This window comes from Phoca vitulina, unplaced genomic scaffold, assembly GCF_004348235.1.
Source record: "Phoca vitulina isolate PV1807 unplaced genomic scaffold, GSC_HSeal_1.0 scaffold2, whole genome shotgun sequence".
Taxonomy (NCBI): Eukaryota; Metazoa; Chordata; class Mammalia; order Carnivora; family Phocidae; genus Phoca; species Phoca vitulina.
In genome coordinates, this window is record NW_022589705.1 from 9,103,650 (window position 1) to 9,118,389 (window position 14,740).

General features: G+C 42.5%; 1 protein-coding gene across 2 annotated transcripts; it reads right to left on the reverse strand.

The window, feature by feature from the left end:
* Positions 1–334: 334 nt before the first annotated feature.
* CUNH1orf162 (chromosome unknown C1orf162 homolog) lies at positions 335–4,878 on the reverse strand. Of its 2 annotated transcripts, none has more exons than XM_032421605.1 (6): positions 4,791–4,878; positions 2,770–2,846; positions 1,910–1,976; positions 1,335–1,429; positions 1,007–1,074; positions 335–861 (listed from the first exon to the last, which is right to left on the reverse strand). In XM_032421605.1, the coding sequence occupies exons 1-6, from the start codon at positions 4,811–4,813 to the stop codon at positions 700–702; spliced, it is 492 nt and encodes a 163-aa protein (XP_032277496.1). In that variant the 5' UTR covers positions 4,814–4,878; the 3' UTR covers positions 335–699. The 2 variants fall into 2 exon arrangements, with proteins under 2 accessions (XP_032277496.1, XP_032277502.1); XM_032421611.1 differs by lacking the exon at positions 4,791–4,878 and adding an exon at positions 4,618–4,782.
* Between the last annotated feature and the right edge of the window lie 9,862 nt (positions 4,879–14,740).

Sequence of the window (14,740 nt, forward strand, 5' to 3'; positions counted from 1 at the left end):
GCAAAGAGGTGGACTCTACATTTGAATAGCGCTTTATACAAGAGGGATCTTACATTTGTGTAAAACTCTTGGTATGTACAAAGTACCTCAGGAGATGACATCTCACTTATTCTCACACGAAGGGGTAAATGTTATTAGTTCTGTTTTCATGAGGAAGCAGTTACACTTACCAAAAGACCGCCGCTGGTTGGTGCCAAGCTCGCAGCCTGGGCCCCGATCAATCCTGAGCTCGTTCTGGAGTACCATCACCTCTGTTAGGCTTCTGGCTGTGGGGAGTTCTGGATCTCTGGGCGTGACAGGACCAGACAAGTAAATGATGCGGGAGGAGCCAGCATTGCAAGAGGGGTTGCTTTTATTTGTAAATCTTGCTAACTTGCCCATCTGGCTGACTTCTCCCAAGTGGGTCGGTGGCGCTGACTGAACACTCTGTGCGCTGGGCTCTGTACCACACACTTTGGAAGGGGACCAGGGAGGCTGTCTCAGCCCCCAAAGGGCTAGCAGGCTGTCCGTCCAAGCAGGAGGGCGGGCAGTCTCTTCTCAGGCCGAGAAGGACGCCCCCTCGGTCTTCACAACTGCTGGCGAACATTTCCAGATCCCACCCAAACAGCTCCAGCTCTAGTTTGGCCACACTGTGGTCCAGAATTTGTCCTAACGGAAAGTGATATATAAAGATGGAGCCGAGAATAAGAGAGACTGGCATCAAGCCTCATTGGAAAGGCAGGGAGAGTCTGTCACTTTGATTGGAGCATAGACAACTGGGTCCAAGGGTGCAGAATGTTTCTTGGTCAGGTGATCACTCTTTTCTTCTGAGATTTCGAAAGCTATGCTCGCATAGGTATGTGCTTCCTCCGGGGATGAAAGCTGCAGAGGAAGAAGGAGGAATAAGTGAGTTCAATTTGGAGGAAGGTGTCTCTTTAGAAGCCACTCGGAGGCTGGGGTCACAGAGGACCAAAGAGGTCAGAAGATGCACGTGCCCAGTGTCCCAGAAGCAGTGTGGTCGTCTTACCTTGGCCGGAGGATCTCGGCTGGAGTGAGGGTCTAAGGGAGGATTCAGGGCCCAGGGACTGGAGTGACCTGCCACAGGTGCCAGGAAAGAGAGGGACAAGTCTCACCAGTGGGGCCTGGAGGAATGGGAAGCCTCTCTCTGCAGGCTGGGGTGCAGGGGTGGGTGTTGGAGGCGGCAAAAGTGGAGGGGCGGGGAGGGCAGGGAGAGAAGCAAAGGGATTCAGGTCCTCAGTCTGCAGACAAGGTAAGGGACCAGGCTTTTACTCCCCGCCCAGCTGTTCTCAGTGTCAGAGCCAGAAGAGCTGTCCCAGCTCTCGGGGACCACTTACATTTCCTGTAGCTCTTTCTGATGAGGAAGATAAGGACCAGCAGCAGCAGTGTCAGTAGGACCCCCGCGAAAAAGGCTAAGACCAAATGCTGTATGCTGTTTTGGCAAAGAAAGGGAGCAGATGACCCTCTGGGCTTTCTGAAGGCCTCTGCCAAAGGCCAGAGAGTCACCGTTCCCGCCCGCGGGTGAATCCCTGAAATAGCTTTCATGCTGGTTCGGTGACTTTTACTCTTATCCACGGCTTTTCAACTTTCTGCTTTGGGGTTCCAGAACTGTTTGAGGCCTCAATGCAAACTGTGGGCTCCTGTGCCCCTCAGAAATCTTCATAAGCCCATTCACATACAGTTTATCGATGAGCTGAGGGGATTCATGAATCTCTCGAGGGATCTCCCCACCCTGGGGCACTCTGGGTTAAGACCCACACTCTAAATATAAAAAACCGATTCAGTTCTTCAACTGTTTCTTGTCCCTTTTCCCCAGACCTGCCTCCCAACTCTCATCCGACGAGGCTGTCAGCACAAAATCCACTGCCATGTGGTACAAGGTGAATTAATAGGCGGGAGAGTGCTGGCTTACTTGGTGTGTTCCAGGAAGCCGGCGGCAGAGGCAGTTGTTGGGGCCGCTGTGCTGGCACTTTGTCTGTCTGCGGGAGACGAGAGAGCACAAAGGGGCTTAGTGTCTCTGCCACAGCCCCTGGGTCTTTCCAGCTCACATGTCCCCAGGTGCCCCACCCTGTCCAAGGAGCTAGGGGAGGTAAACGGTGGAGGGCCCCACCCTGCAAAAGGAGAGAACGATGTTTCGCATCCTGGATCCTTTAACGTGAAAACTAGAGTTAGAACTGAGAAAACAATCAGCTACCCACGTGGAAGAGGAGCCTCGTGTTTCTGCCGCTCCCTGTGCCCCTTTGACAAACAAACACATCTCCTGTCGCTCCCTCCAAGATTTAATGGACCCCGGGGAGATGAGCTTCCTCGGACAGAAGCAGACAATGTCAAGGCCAGGGAATGGAGAACCAAAAGCAAAACCCAGAACTAGCATTTCCCAAAGTTTTGGGGAACTTGACCTTGGAAACTGCTGCCTTTTTTAGTTTGTTCCTTTGTTTGCAGGGCGGCTTCTAACAGTGACTAGCCAAAGGCAGCCACAGTGAGCTCTCCCAAGGCTGGTGCCATAAACAGGGGGCCAGTAAGGGAAATGAACTGCATTGTCCTAAGCTACCCAGCTGGTCTCGTACTGAGCACACAGACACCTTTTACTCAACTTGGGAGGATAGATTGTTCTCCCTGGTTCCCCTTGTCACTCTTCCTGGCATTGGATAAAATTTGATTCTTCTAACTTCAGAAATGTTGTCCCATGCACCTCTTTAGTACAGTTACTGGTTAATCCAGGCCACGTTAACTCAGTAATGAGGCAGGTAATGGTTTCTGTCCTGGACTTACCATTGTTGGGTTCAGGTTTGGAATGCCATCCTCCCATGCTGTCTTCCCAAGAATAAAAAATGTTCCTCTTTGAAAGCCTAGAAAGGAAAGGTAGCAGAGGGGCAAACTCTGAGACTGTAATTTTAATACCAGAGCAGTATCAATGAGAGAGAGGCTAGTCATGGGGGGTGTTCTAGTGAGGACAGTGGTCACGGACTTTACATGGTGTGGCTACCACACCTCAGCAACCAGTCCTCAGCTTTGCAGGTCCACAAATCTGATCTTAGCAGGGGACCAAGAATTGACTGATTGGTCCAGAACTGACTCACACCAACTAACTCACAGGAGACTGATGTATAAACTGAAATGACATAAGGAACATGTTGGTGTCACCAGCGTGTTCTATCAGAACACGTGAGAAAGCCAGTTAAAACCACAGTTTTGCTTGGCATTGAACTGAACTAAGTATGGGAGAAGATGAATGGATGATTTTAATATTGAACATCATAGAGATCTAAAGTATTTGCCTCACTCCTCCCTGGCAGTGCTGGGTAACCTTTGACCCACTTTCTCGTGAAGGTCCTTCTTCTAGGCTGTATCAGAACTTTTATTCTGTTCACATACTTGTCTTTTCAAGTATGTCAGTGTCCTTATCTAGGCTATGGTTCTACTTCTTATGTTAACTTTTCTGTATTTTCCCTTTTATTTATTTGTACTAAAAAGTATAAGGTACCTAAAAGCAGCAGAGTAAAATCACCAAAATCCTACTAACGATTATTAATATTTTAGTGTATTTCTTTTTAGTTATACTTCCATGAATTTCCTAAAAGCTAGTTGAGACTTCACATCTTCTTTTTTGTTGTTTTTACTAAGTTTTTTTTAAATCATAAACATCTCTCCCATGCCACTCAAAACTTTCTATAAGCATTTTTAGTGGTGAAAAGTGTTTCTGTTATAGCCATGTACGATAGCTTGCTTAACCAGTTTCGTTGTTGATAAAAATGGTCTCCACTTTTATTTAAAGAATAAAACCATGTTAGGAAACCACAGTTTTGCTTCATATTTAGGCACACCCATGATAAGAATTTTTGGCTCTGCTTATACCTGCTGTATTTTAAGGTAATTTATTTAGACAATAAATGCCATCTATTATTTGTGTTTATTTATTCAGCTTTCAAAAGTGAATCAATTTCCAGTCCTTGGACATGGGGAGGGTCAGGAGAAGGATACCTCATCGCCATGTGCCACTTACAATAGCAACAATAATAAGTCTTTAGAATCGACCAAATAACATAAATCTAGGATAAAGTGCCAACAGGGAAATCTGGTGAGAATTCTGAGACATGAGACTAGGAAGCCCACCATCCGCAGCAGAATCATCAGTGGTAACAATTTTCTAGCATTTTTGCTCCTTTTCTAATTTAAAAGTCAACAGTGCTCTTTGCAGAGCACCATAAAATATACAGTATTTTTTAAATATCGAAATATAAGTTTGCCCTAAAAAGAGCATGGTCTTATCCTATGAATTTATATTGGACTTCGCCACTGGGGACGTGGGAGATGAGAGGATCGTAGGCTTCTGTAAAATCTTAACCTTCACATCAGTGGCTCTGAATTTACAACCATCCCACAGAAAAATGCTTCTAGAACCACCTTTAAAAATTTTTGGGCCACCCCATTCTGAAAGACAAAACCGTCGCACAGTGCAGCAGGGAAATAAATTCTTACAGATCCAGGCCAAGACAAGCAGGAAACACATTTCCATTTGAAAACAACACCCCAAACATTTGACAGAGCATAAATCAAAATAGAAACAGCACTATATATACTTTCTCACGTTTTGTCCGGTCCTGGGAGAGAGACTCTTACCGATTGCCGTAAAATCCACCAGCTACGTGCAGCCACTCAAATACAACCCTTCCCCCACCAAATAAAGTTAAACAGAAAAAAAAAATGATAGAAACCACTAAAAATTAGATGACATTTTCTTTGGGTGAATGATTATTTCATCTAGATTAAAAGCATGGGGTAAATGCATTTACCTTCTAAGATAAAATCCGGTCATAAGACGCCACTCGTCTAGGACTGAACTTTTCACTTGCTTCTGTGACTACGCCTACTTTTCAGAGATGATGAAATAGTGGTTTACTGCTACTACCCCATTAAGCTGTGTGTTGCAAACTTGAGGTCAGACTTCCTCTTTGAGGCCAACATTTTATATATATATATATATAAATTATTTTTTATAACACCATATATTTTTTAATCCCATGAACAGCTTCTTTTGTATCTTTTGACACATGAACACTAGAACATAGGGGGTTAAGACAAGTTTATTTCTAATTAAGTATTTATTAAGTATTTAACCACCATGCGAGATAAGGTGGAGTTCCCAGCAATATGGCTTCATCATTGTCATCAAGCATCTTCAAATCTCACTTGTTCTAGCCAGAAAGATGAGGCTGATAAGGAGGGACAAAGAGCAGTGTCAAGCATGAGGTACTAGCTGGGCAGACATGAAGTGTGTTGGGAGTTATGGAGATCCCTGGGGGCGCCTGAGTGGCTCAGTCAGTTAAGCGTCCGACTCTTGGTTTTGACTCAAGTCATGTTCTCAGGGTCATGAGATTGAGCCTGTATGGGGCTCTGCAGTCAGCGAGGAGTCTGCTGGAGATTCTCTCTCCCTCTCCCTCTGACCCTCCTCCCCGATCACGCTCAGGCTCTCTCTCTCTCTCAAAATAAATACATAAAATCTTAAAAAAAAAAAAAGAGAGTTATGGAGATCCCTTCAGAGGGAAGGCGAGTCATTTCTTTATAAATATTTATCCATAAAATAATGTTAATAAAGTATTCTGCACCTTAAGAGAAGTAGTGAAAAATAAAGGAGGATGAATTTAGAAAAATAAACATATGGATTTAGAAATATTAACCAAAATAGAATTTGTGAAAGATTCACTATCATGTATTCACAGATATTTAAGAAATTTGGAGCATAGTAATTTCTAAGAACACTACAGAGGTCCTGGTTACTCTATTGTGTTTCTTATAAGTATGCCCTAGAAGAAAACAGTACCTTGAGAATGAAATCTGATATTTAAGGATTTAAGAAGTGTGACAAAAGAAAATAATCCCTGAAATTATTATTCTTTTTACAAAAGAATGTCCTCAATTTATGGAGTTTATGGAAAATAAAGCAAGAATTCTTATGCTTATGAGGCCAAAGTTATCAAAGGAACAGACTGGATAATCCTCATCAGATTATCCTCTCAGTAGCTCAAAGAAACTATTGAAATAGAGAAAAAACCACCTTTAATTTAGAATCACTATCTCTGGATCTCTTAATCAAGAAACGCGTGCTATTTTTTTTCTTTTTGGTGTAGTATTTGAAAACAAGAAACAGTCTATAATTTGAAAAAAGATACTTAAAACATTAATACATATACTTGCTAAATAAACTGTGAACTAGGTGCTGTGGATATTTCAGAGAACAAGGCAGAAAATTTTCTCATGGGGCCTATTGTTTAATTGAGAAGAGAAATCATAAACACGAAAACAGCAGACATTACAGACTGTGTTAATGCCCATGAAGGACACAAGCAGAGTGCCATGCTAGACTAGATTAAATGATGGCAGAAGGTCTTTAGATGAAATGGATGAGTGGGGATGGTCTGTCCAAGGAGCAGACACTGAGAACCAGAGGATGGGAAAGAGCTGGTCAGGCAGGGAGCCCCAGAAGACAGTTTCAGGCAGAGGGCATAGCAACTCACAGACAAGGGAAAAGGAAGAACTGGCAGAGCCGGCAGAGCTGGTGAAATTGGGCAAGGCTGCATGCAGGTGGACCCGGAGCTGGGGGTCTGGGGCATGGATGGGGTTTGGATGGAGGGGGCAGAAAGGAACCACATAGGGAATGCCCCAGGCCTGGGACTGGTTGCTGTGATTCAGGGGATGTTTTTCCCGAAGATCAGTGTGGTTCAAGAGTGGAGCATTTTTGGGGCGCCTGGGTGGCTCAGTTGGTTAAGCGACTGCCTTCGGCTCAGGTCATGATCCTGGAGTCCCAGGATTGAGTCCTGTGTCGGGCTTCCTGCTCAGCAGGGAGTCTGCTTCTCCCTCTGCCCCTCCCCTCTCTCATGCTCTCTCTCTCTCATTCTTTCTCTCAAATAATTAAAATGTTTAAAAAAAAAGAGTGGAGCACTTTTTTTAAATTTAAATTTTTTTATTAAATTCAATTAATTAACATATAATATGTGTATTATTAGTTTCAGAGGTAGAGTTCAGTGATTCATCAGTCTTATTTAATACCCAGTGCTCATTACATCACGTGTCTTCCTTACTGTCCATCACCCAGTTACCCCATCCCTCCACCCTCCTCCCCTCCAGCAACCCTCAGTTTTTTTCCTATGATTAAGCGTCTCTTATGGTTGTATCCTCTCTGATTTAGTCTCGTTTTATTTTTTATCTATGATCCTCTACTTTGTTTCTTAAATTCCACGTATCAGTGAGATCATATGATAATTGTCTTTCTCTGATTGACTTATTTTGCTTAGCGTAATACCCTCTAGTTCCATCCACATCATTGCAAATGGCAAGAGTTCATTTTTTTGATGGCTGAGTAGTATTCCATTGTTATATATATATATACCACATCTTCTTTATCCATTCATCTGTCGATGGACATCTGGGCTCTTTCCATAGTTTGGCTATTGTGGACATTGCTGCTATAAACACTGGGATGCAGATGCCCCTTCAGACCACGACATTTGTATCTTTGGGGTAAATCCCTAGTAGTGCAATTACTGGGTCATAGGGTACCTCTATTTTTAACTTCTTGAGGAACCTCCATACTGTTTTCCAGAGTTGCTGCACCAGATTACATGCCTACCAACAGTATAAGAGGGTTCCCCTTTCTCCGCATCCTCAACAACATCTGCCGTTTCCTCACTTGTTAATTTTAGCCATTCTGGTGTGAGATGGTATCTCACTGAGGTTTTGATTTGTATTTCCCTGATGCTGAGTGATGTTGAGCATTTTTTCATGTGTCTGTTGGCCATTTGGATGTCTTCCTTGGAGAAATGTCTGTTCATGTCTTCTGCCCATTTCTTGATTGGATTATTTGTTCTTTGGGTGTTGAGTTTGATAAGTTCTTTATAGATTTTGGATACTAGCCCTTTATCTGTCATTTGCAAATATCTTCTCCCATTCTGTCAGTTGTCTTTTGGTTTTGTTGACTGTTTCCTTTGCTGTGCAAAAGCTTTTTATCTTGATGAAGTCCCAATAGTTATTTTTGCCTTTGTTTCCCTTGCCTTTGGCAATGTGTCTAGCAAGAAGTTGCTGCGTCTGAGGTTGAAGAGGTTGCTGCCTGTGTTCTCCTCTAGGATTTTGATGGATTCCTGTCTCACATTTAGGTCTTTCATCCATTTTTAGTCTATTTTTGTGTACGGTGTAAGGAAATGGTCCATTTTCATTCTTCTGCATGTGGCTGTCCCATTTTCCCAACACCAGTTGTTGAAGAGACTGTCTTTTCTCCATTGGACATTCTTTCCTGCTTTGTCGAAGATTAGTTGACCATAGAGTTGAGGGTCCATTTCTGGGTTCTTTATTCTGTTCCATTGATCTGTGTGTCTGTTTTTGTGCCAGTACCATACTGTCTTGATGATGACAGCTTTGTAATAGAGCTTGAAGTCCGGAATTGTGATGCCACCAGTTTTGGTTTTCTTTTACAACATTCCTTTGGCTATTCAGGGTCTTTTCTGGTTCCATACAAATTTTAGGATTATTGGTCCAGTTCTGTGAAAATAGTTGATGGTATTTTGATAGGGATTGCATTGAATGTGTAGATTGCTCTAGGTAGCATAGACATTTTAACAATATTTGTTCTTCCTATCCATGAGCATGGAACGTTTTTCCATTTCTTTGTGTCTTCTTCAATTTCTTTCATGAGTGTTCTATAGTTTTCTGAGTAAAGACCCTTTGCCTCTTTGGTTAGGTTTATTCCTAGGTATCTTACGGTTTGGGGTGCAATTGTAAATGGGATCAACTCCTTAATTTCTCTTTCTTCTGTCTCATTGTTTGTGTATAGAAATGCAACTGATTTCTGTGCATTGATTTTATATCCTGCCATTTTGCTGAATTCCTATATGAGTTCTTGCAATTTTGTGGTGGAGTCTTTTGGGTTTTCCACATAGAATATCATGTCATCTGTGAAGAGTGAGAGTGCAACTTCTTCTTTGCTGATTTGGATGCTGATTTGATTTCTTTTTGTTGTCTGATTGCTGAGGCTAGGACTTCTAGTACTATGTTGAATAACAGTGGTGAGAGAGGACATCCCTGTTGTGTTCCTGACCTTAGGGGGGAAGCTCTCAGTTTTTCCCCATTGAGAATGATATTCACTGTGGGCTTTTCATAGATGGCTTTTATGATATTGAGGTATGTTCCTCTATCCCTATGCTGTGGAGAATTTTAATCAAGAAAGGATGCTGTATTTTGTCAAATGCTTTCTCTGCATCAATTAAGAGAATCATATGGTTCTTGTCTCTTCTTCTATTAATGTTATGTATCATGTTGTCTTTTCTTTTATTAATGTGATCAAGCACATTGACTGATTTGTGAATGTTGAACCACCCTTGCAGCCCAGGAATAAATCCCACTTGGTCGTGGTGAATAATCCTTTTAATGTACTGATGGATTCTCTTGGCTAGTATCTTGGTGAGAATTTTGGCATCCCTGTTCATAAGGGATATTGGTTTATAATTCTCTTTTTTGGTGGGGTCTTTAGTTTTGGGACCAAGGTAATGCTGGCCTCATAGAACGAGTTTGGAAGTTTTCCTTCCATTCCTATTTTTTGAAACAGCTTCAGTAGAATAGGTGTTAATTCTTCTTTAAATGTTTGGTAGAATTCCCCTGGGGGGCCATCTGGCCCTGGACTCTTGTTTGTTGGGAGATTTTCTTTATTACAGCTTCAATTTCCTTGCTGGTTATGGGTTTTCTATTTCTTCTATTTCTTCTTCTTATCAGGTTTTCTATTTCTTCCTGTTTCAGTTTTGGTAGTTTATACGTCTGTAGGAATGCATCCATTTCTTCCAGATTGCCTAATTTGTTGGCATATAGTTACTTATAATATATTATAATTGTTTATATTTCTTTGGTATTGGTTGTGATCTTTCTTCTTTCATTCATGATTTTATTTATTTGGGTCCTTTCTCTTTTCTTTTTGATAAGTGACCAGTGGTTTATCGATCTTATTCTTTCAAAGAACCAGCTCCTAGTTTCATTGATTTGTTCTACTGTTCTTTTGGTTTCTATTTCATTGATTTCTGCTCTAATCTTTATTAATTCTCTTCTCCTGCTTGGTTTAGGCTTTATTTGCTGTTCTTTCTCCAGCTCCAGACCTTTCTTGTTTCTTGAGAAAGGCTTGTATTGCTAATACTTCCCTCTTAGGACTGCCTTTGCTGCATCCCAAAGGTTTTGAACAGTTGTGTTTTCATTTTCACTTGTTTCCATGAATTTTTTTAATTCTTCTTTAATTTCCTGATTGACCCATTCATTCTTTATAGTAGGATGCTTTTTAACCTTCATGTGTTTGAGTTCTTTCCAAATTTCCTCTTGTGATGAGTTCAAGTTTCAAAGCATTGTGGTCTGAAAATATGCAGTGAATAATCCCAATATTTTGGTTATCAGTTGAGACCTGATTCGTGACCCCGTATGTGATCTATTCTGGAGAATGTTCCATGTGCACTCGAGAAGAATGTGTATTCTGTTGCTTTAGGATGGAATGCTCTGAATATATCTGTGAAGTCCATCTGGTCCAATGTGTCATTCAAAGCCCTTGTTTCCTTGTTGATCTTTTGCTTAGATGATCTGTCCATTGCATGAGTGGGGTTTTAAAGTCCCCTACTATTATTGTATTATTATCAATGTGTTTCTTTAATTTTGTTATTAATTGGTTTATATAACTGGCTGCTCCCATGTTAGGGGTATAAATATTTACAATTGTTAGATCTCTTGTTGGATAGAGCCTTTAATTATGATATAGTATCCTACCTCATCTTTTATTACAGTTTTTGGTTTAAAATCTAATTTGTCTGATAGAAGGATTGCTACCCCAGCTTTCTTTTAATGTCCGTTAGTATGACAAATTGTTTTCCACCCTCTCACTTTCAATCTGGAGGTGTCTTTGGGTCTAAAATGAGTTTTTTGCCGGCAGCATACCTATGGGTCTTGCTTTTTACCCATTCTGATACCCTGTGTCTTTTGACTGGGACATTTAGCCCATTTACATTCAGAGTAACTATTGAAAGATATGAATTTAGTGCCATTGTATTACCTGTACAGTCACTGTTTCTCTATATTGTCTCTGTTCCTTTCTGGTTGATGTTACTTTTGGGCTTTCTCTTTGCTTAAAGGATCGCCCCTTTAATATTTCTTGCAGGGCTGGTTTAGTGATCACAATTTCTTTTAGTTTCTGTTTTTCCTGGAAGCTTTTCATCTCTCCTTCTATTTTGAATGACAGCCTTGCTGGATATAGTATTCTTGGCTGCAAATTTTTCTCATTTAGCACCCTGAATATATCATGCCTGTCCTTTCTGGCCTGCTGCCAGTCTGTGTCTACCCTTGTAGGTTATAGACCTCCTGTCCTGAGCTGCTTTCAGGATTTTTCTTTGTCTCTGAAATTTGCAAGCTTCACTATTACATGTTGAGATATTGACCTATTTTTTATTTTTTTTTGGGGGGGGCGGTTCTCTGTGCCTCCTGGACTTGAATGCCTGTTTCCTTCCCCAAATTGGGGAAGTTCTCAGCTATAATTTGCTTAGATGTATCTTCTGCCCCTTTCTCTCTTTCCTCTTCTTCTGGGATCTCAATTACTCTAATACTGTTTTGTTTTATGGTATCACTTATCTCTCAAATTCTCCCCTTGTGCTCCAGTAGTTATCTCTTTTTCTCAGCTTCTTTATTCTCCATCATTTTGTCTTCTATATCATTAATTCTCTTATGCCTCATTTATCCTAGCAGTTAGAACTTCCATTTTTTATAGTATCTCATTAGTAGCCTTTTTTATTTCGACTTGATTAGATTTTAGTTATTTCTCCAAAAAGGGATTCTTTAGTGTCTTCTATGTTTTTTTCAAGCCCAATACATAAGTGAATTTGAGTGATATCTAGGAGAGTGGTAGCAGGAACAAGGAAGGGCAGAAGGGCAGAAGGGCAAAAGATCAAAGATGTTACCAAAGGGCTGAAGGAGGAAGAGCCAGAGAGGGAAACAGTAGTAGCTCAAGACTTAGAGTGGCAATTAATTAATTAATCCAACAATAACTGAGCACCCACTATGAACCAAATGCACTGCCAAATTCTGGAGTAAACAGCATAATGAAATGTTGTAGATGCAATGCTGACATCTGCACCGGATGGAGTGGGATTCAACAGAGAAAAGGCTGAGCTTACACAATAAGGAGGGAGACTGAGTGTCACAAGAAGCATCATAGAGGAGATGATGTATGAGTTGTGTCTTGAAAGATGAATCACATTTTCTAGGCAGGCAGGGGAAGGAAGTGTATGCCAGGCAGAGGGACTGCATGAGCAAAGGCATGCTTTGTCATGTTGGTTACAGTCCAGGAAATGCAAGTATTTTGCCATGGCTGCTGCAGCGGGGAATGAGGATCAGGTGGGGATGGGGAATGGAAGAGGAAAGGCTGGAGAGGAAGGACAAGACCAGGTAATGGAGGGCCCTAAACAAACCTTACCTTAGAGGGAATGGAGAGATGGCTGAAGAGGAGAAACATGGTCACATTGGGTTTAGGCAGCAGAACATAGGAGGGCTGGGGAGGGGCCAGGCAGCAGGTGGCAAGTCCTTTACCATTGCAGAGCTCTGACCAGAGGCAATAGCCATGGGGAAGCAGAGATGGGGCAGAGAGGTGATGAATCTAGTTATTTATTACTTGTAAGAGGAAGGTATGGGAGAGAGGAGCTCAGGGTAGCTCCCAGATTTCTGCATTGTGTCACTGACTAATAGTGCAGATATAGAAGAAAGGGGTATAGGATTGGACAAATAATGTGTTTATTCTTCAACACATTGACTTCAGGGTGCTCATGGAACATTCAGGCAGAGATGTGGCGAGGGTAACTGGGCACACAGTCCTGGGGCTCATGAAAGAGATCTAGATTTGTGTGGTAGACACTCCTAGTTCTGGCCCACAACCAGTTCTCCTCTCCTCTGGCCCAGAGCCTCACCTGTGTTTGGGTGGTGCCATGTGACTCGTTGTGGCCAACAGACTATGAATGAAAGTGATGTATTCCCTTTGAGTTGAAGCATTTAATCACTGAAGTAAGACCTCTTCTGACCCCTTCTCCTGCAGGGCGATCATGAAGATTTCATGGTGTGAAGGTAAGGTTGCAGGCTCTGAAGCTGGATCACTGTGTCATCATATGGAGGACAGTTTCTCTGGAGGGTCACTTGGACCTGTGGTGGATTCTCTATGAGCAAAAAATAAGCTTTTCCATGTTACACGAAGATTTGGGGATAGTTTCTTATCTCACTTAACCTAACCTATCCTGCCTGATACAATTTGAGATATAGATGAGGAAGTCATCAGCATACTCGTGATAGTAAAAGCCATGGGGACGGCTAAGATTGTCCAGGTAGTCTGTAGAGTGGGAATAAAAATTCATAGGACAGAACCCTGAGGAACACCAATATTTAGGAAGGAGGCAGACAGTTGTCAGCTAAGGAAATTGAGAGGAAGCAGTGATAGCAAACACACAGTATTAGAAGCCAGGGAGGAAAGGAAGGAAAGCTGTGGCCAATAGCACCAGACGCTGCCAAGAGGGAGGCCCAGTAACACGAGGACTGGAAAGAGTGGACTGGATTTAGAATGAAGGGATCATGATCTTTTCTGTGAATGCAGCTTAGGGTGTGGCAGTGGTGGAGAATAAGACTTCAGTGGGTTGAACGATGAACACGAATCCCAGGACATAGATTGGATCTTTAAAGAGATCCTCTTGTTAAAGAACACCAACCAACGCTGGATGAAACATTTTAAACACCAGAATTGAAAAATGCGTGGCTGAACTGGATGTTGGAAATCCTCAAAGGTAGAAAGGAAGCATGCTGAGTGAGACCTGAAGCTGGTCTTTGCTCTGGGAATAGCTGCTGATTTCTGTTGACCCAGAGCTAGGGTCGAAAGGCCATGTCCATGAGATCAGGAAACCAAGTCTAAAGCCTGCACAAAGGGGGGAATTTGCATCAGACCCTCTGAAAGGAGACCCACAGTGGGTGGATTAGGAAAAAAGCCATGCCACGGTGGAAATGTTATGGATCCTTGTTGTACTAGCTTTCGACAGCAGCGTAACAATCACATATTTCCAGGCCTAAAAGAGTACACATTTACTATCTCTCAGTGTCTGTGGGTTAGAGGCTTGGGTACAGCTTACCAGGGTTCTCTGCTTAGGGTCTCACCAGGGTGCAGTGCAGGTATTGGCTGGGACCTTGGTTTCATCAGAGGCTTGACTGGGGGAAGATCCTCTTCCAACCTCCATTTGTTGCATGAATTCATTTCCTTTCAGCTGTATAACTGAGGGCCCCAGCTTTTTACTGCCTGTCTGCTGGCGCCTGCCGTTGGGTTCTAGAAGCTGCCTGCCATTCCCTGCCTATGGCCCTGTTCATAGGTAGTTCACAACATGGCAGTCCGCTTCTTTAAGGCCAGCAGGAGAGTCTTGCCAGGCTGCTAGGATGGTCTTATACAGTGTAATGCAGCAGTGGGAGTGACTTCTCATCACCTTTGCCACACAAAGTAACCCAATGGAGGGAGTGGTAACATACCGCCTTTGCTATATTGAATTCATTAGATGCAAGTCACAGATTCCACCTGTGCTCAGGGGAGGGGATTTTACTGAGGGTGACACGAGGGCAGCACTGTGGGGCAGTGCAGAATTCTGCCTGTCACACTGGCTTATTCCAATCTTGGCTCTGGGCAGAGGAGGACAAAGAGAAACACAAAACAACTTTT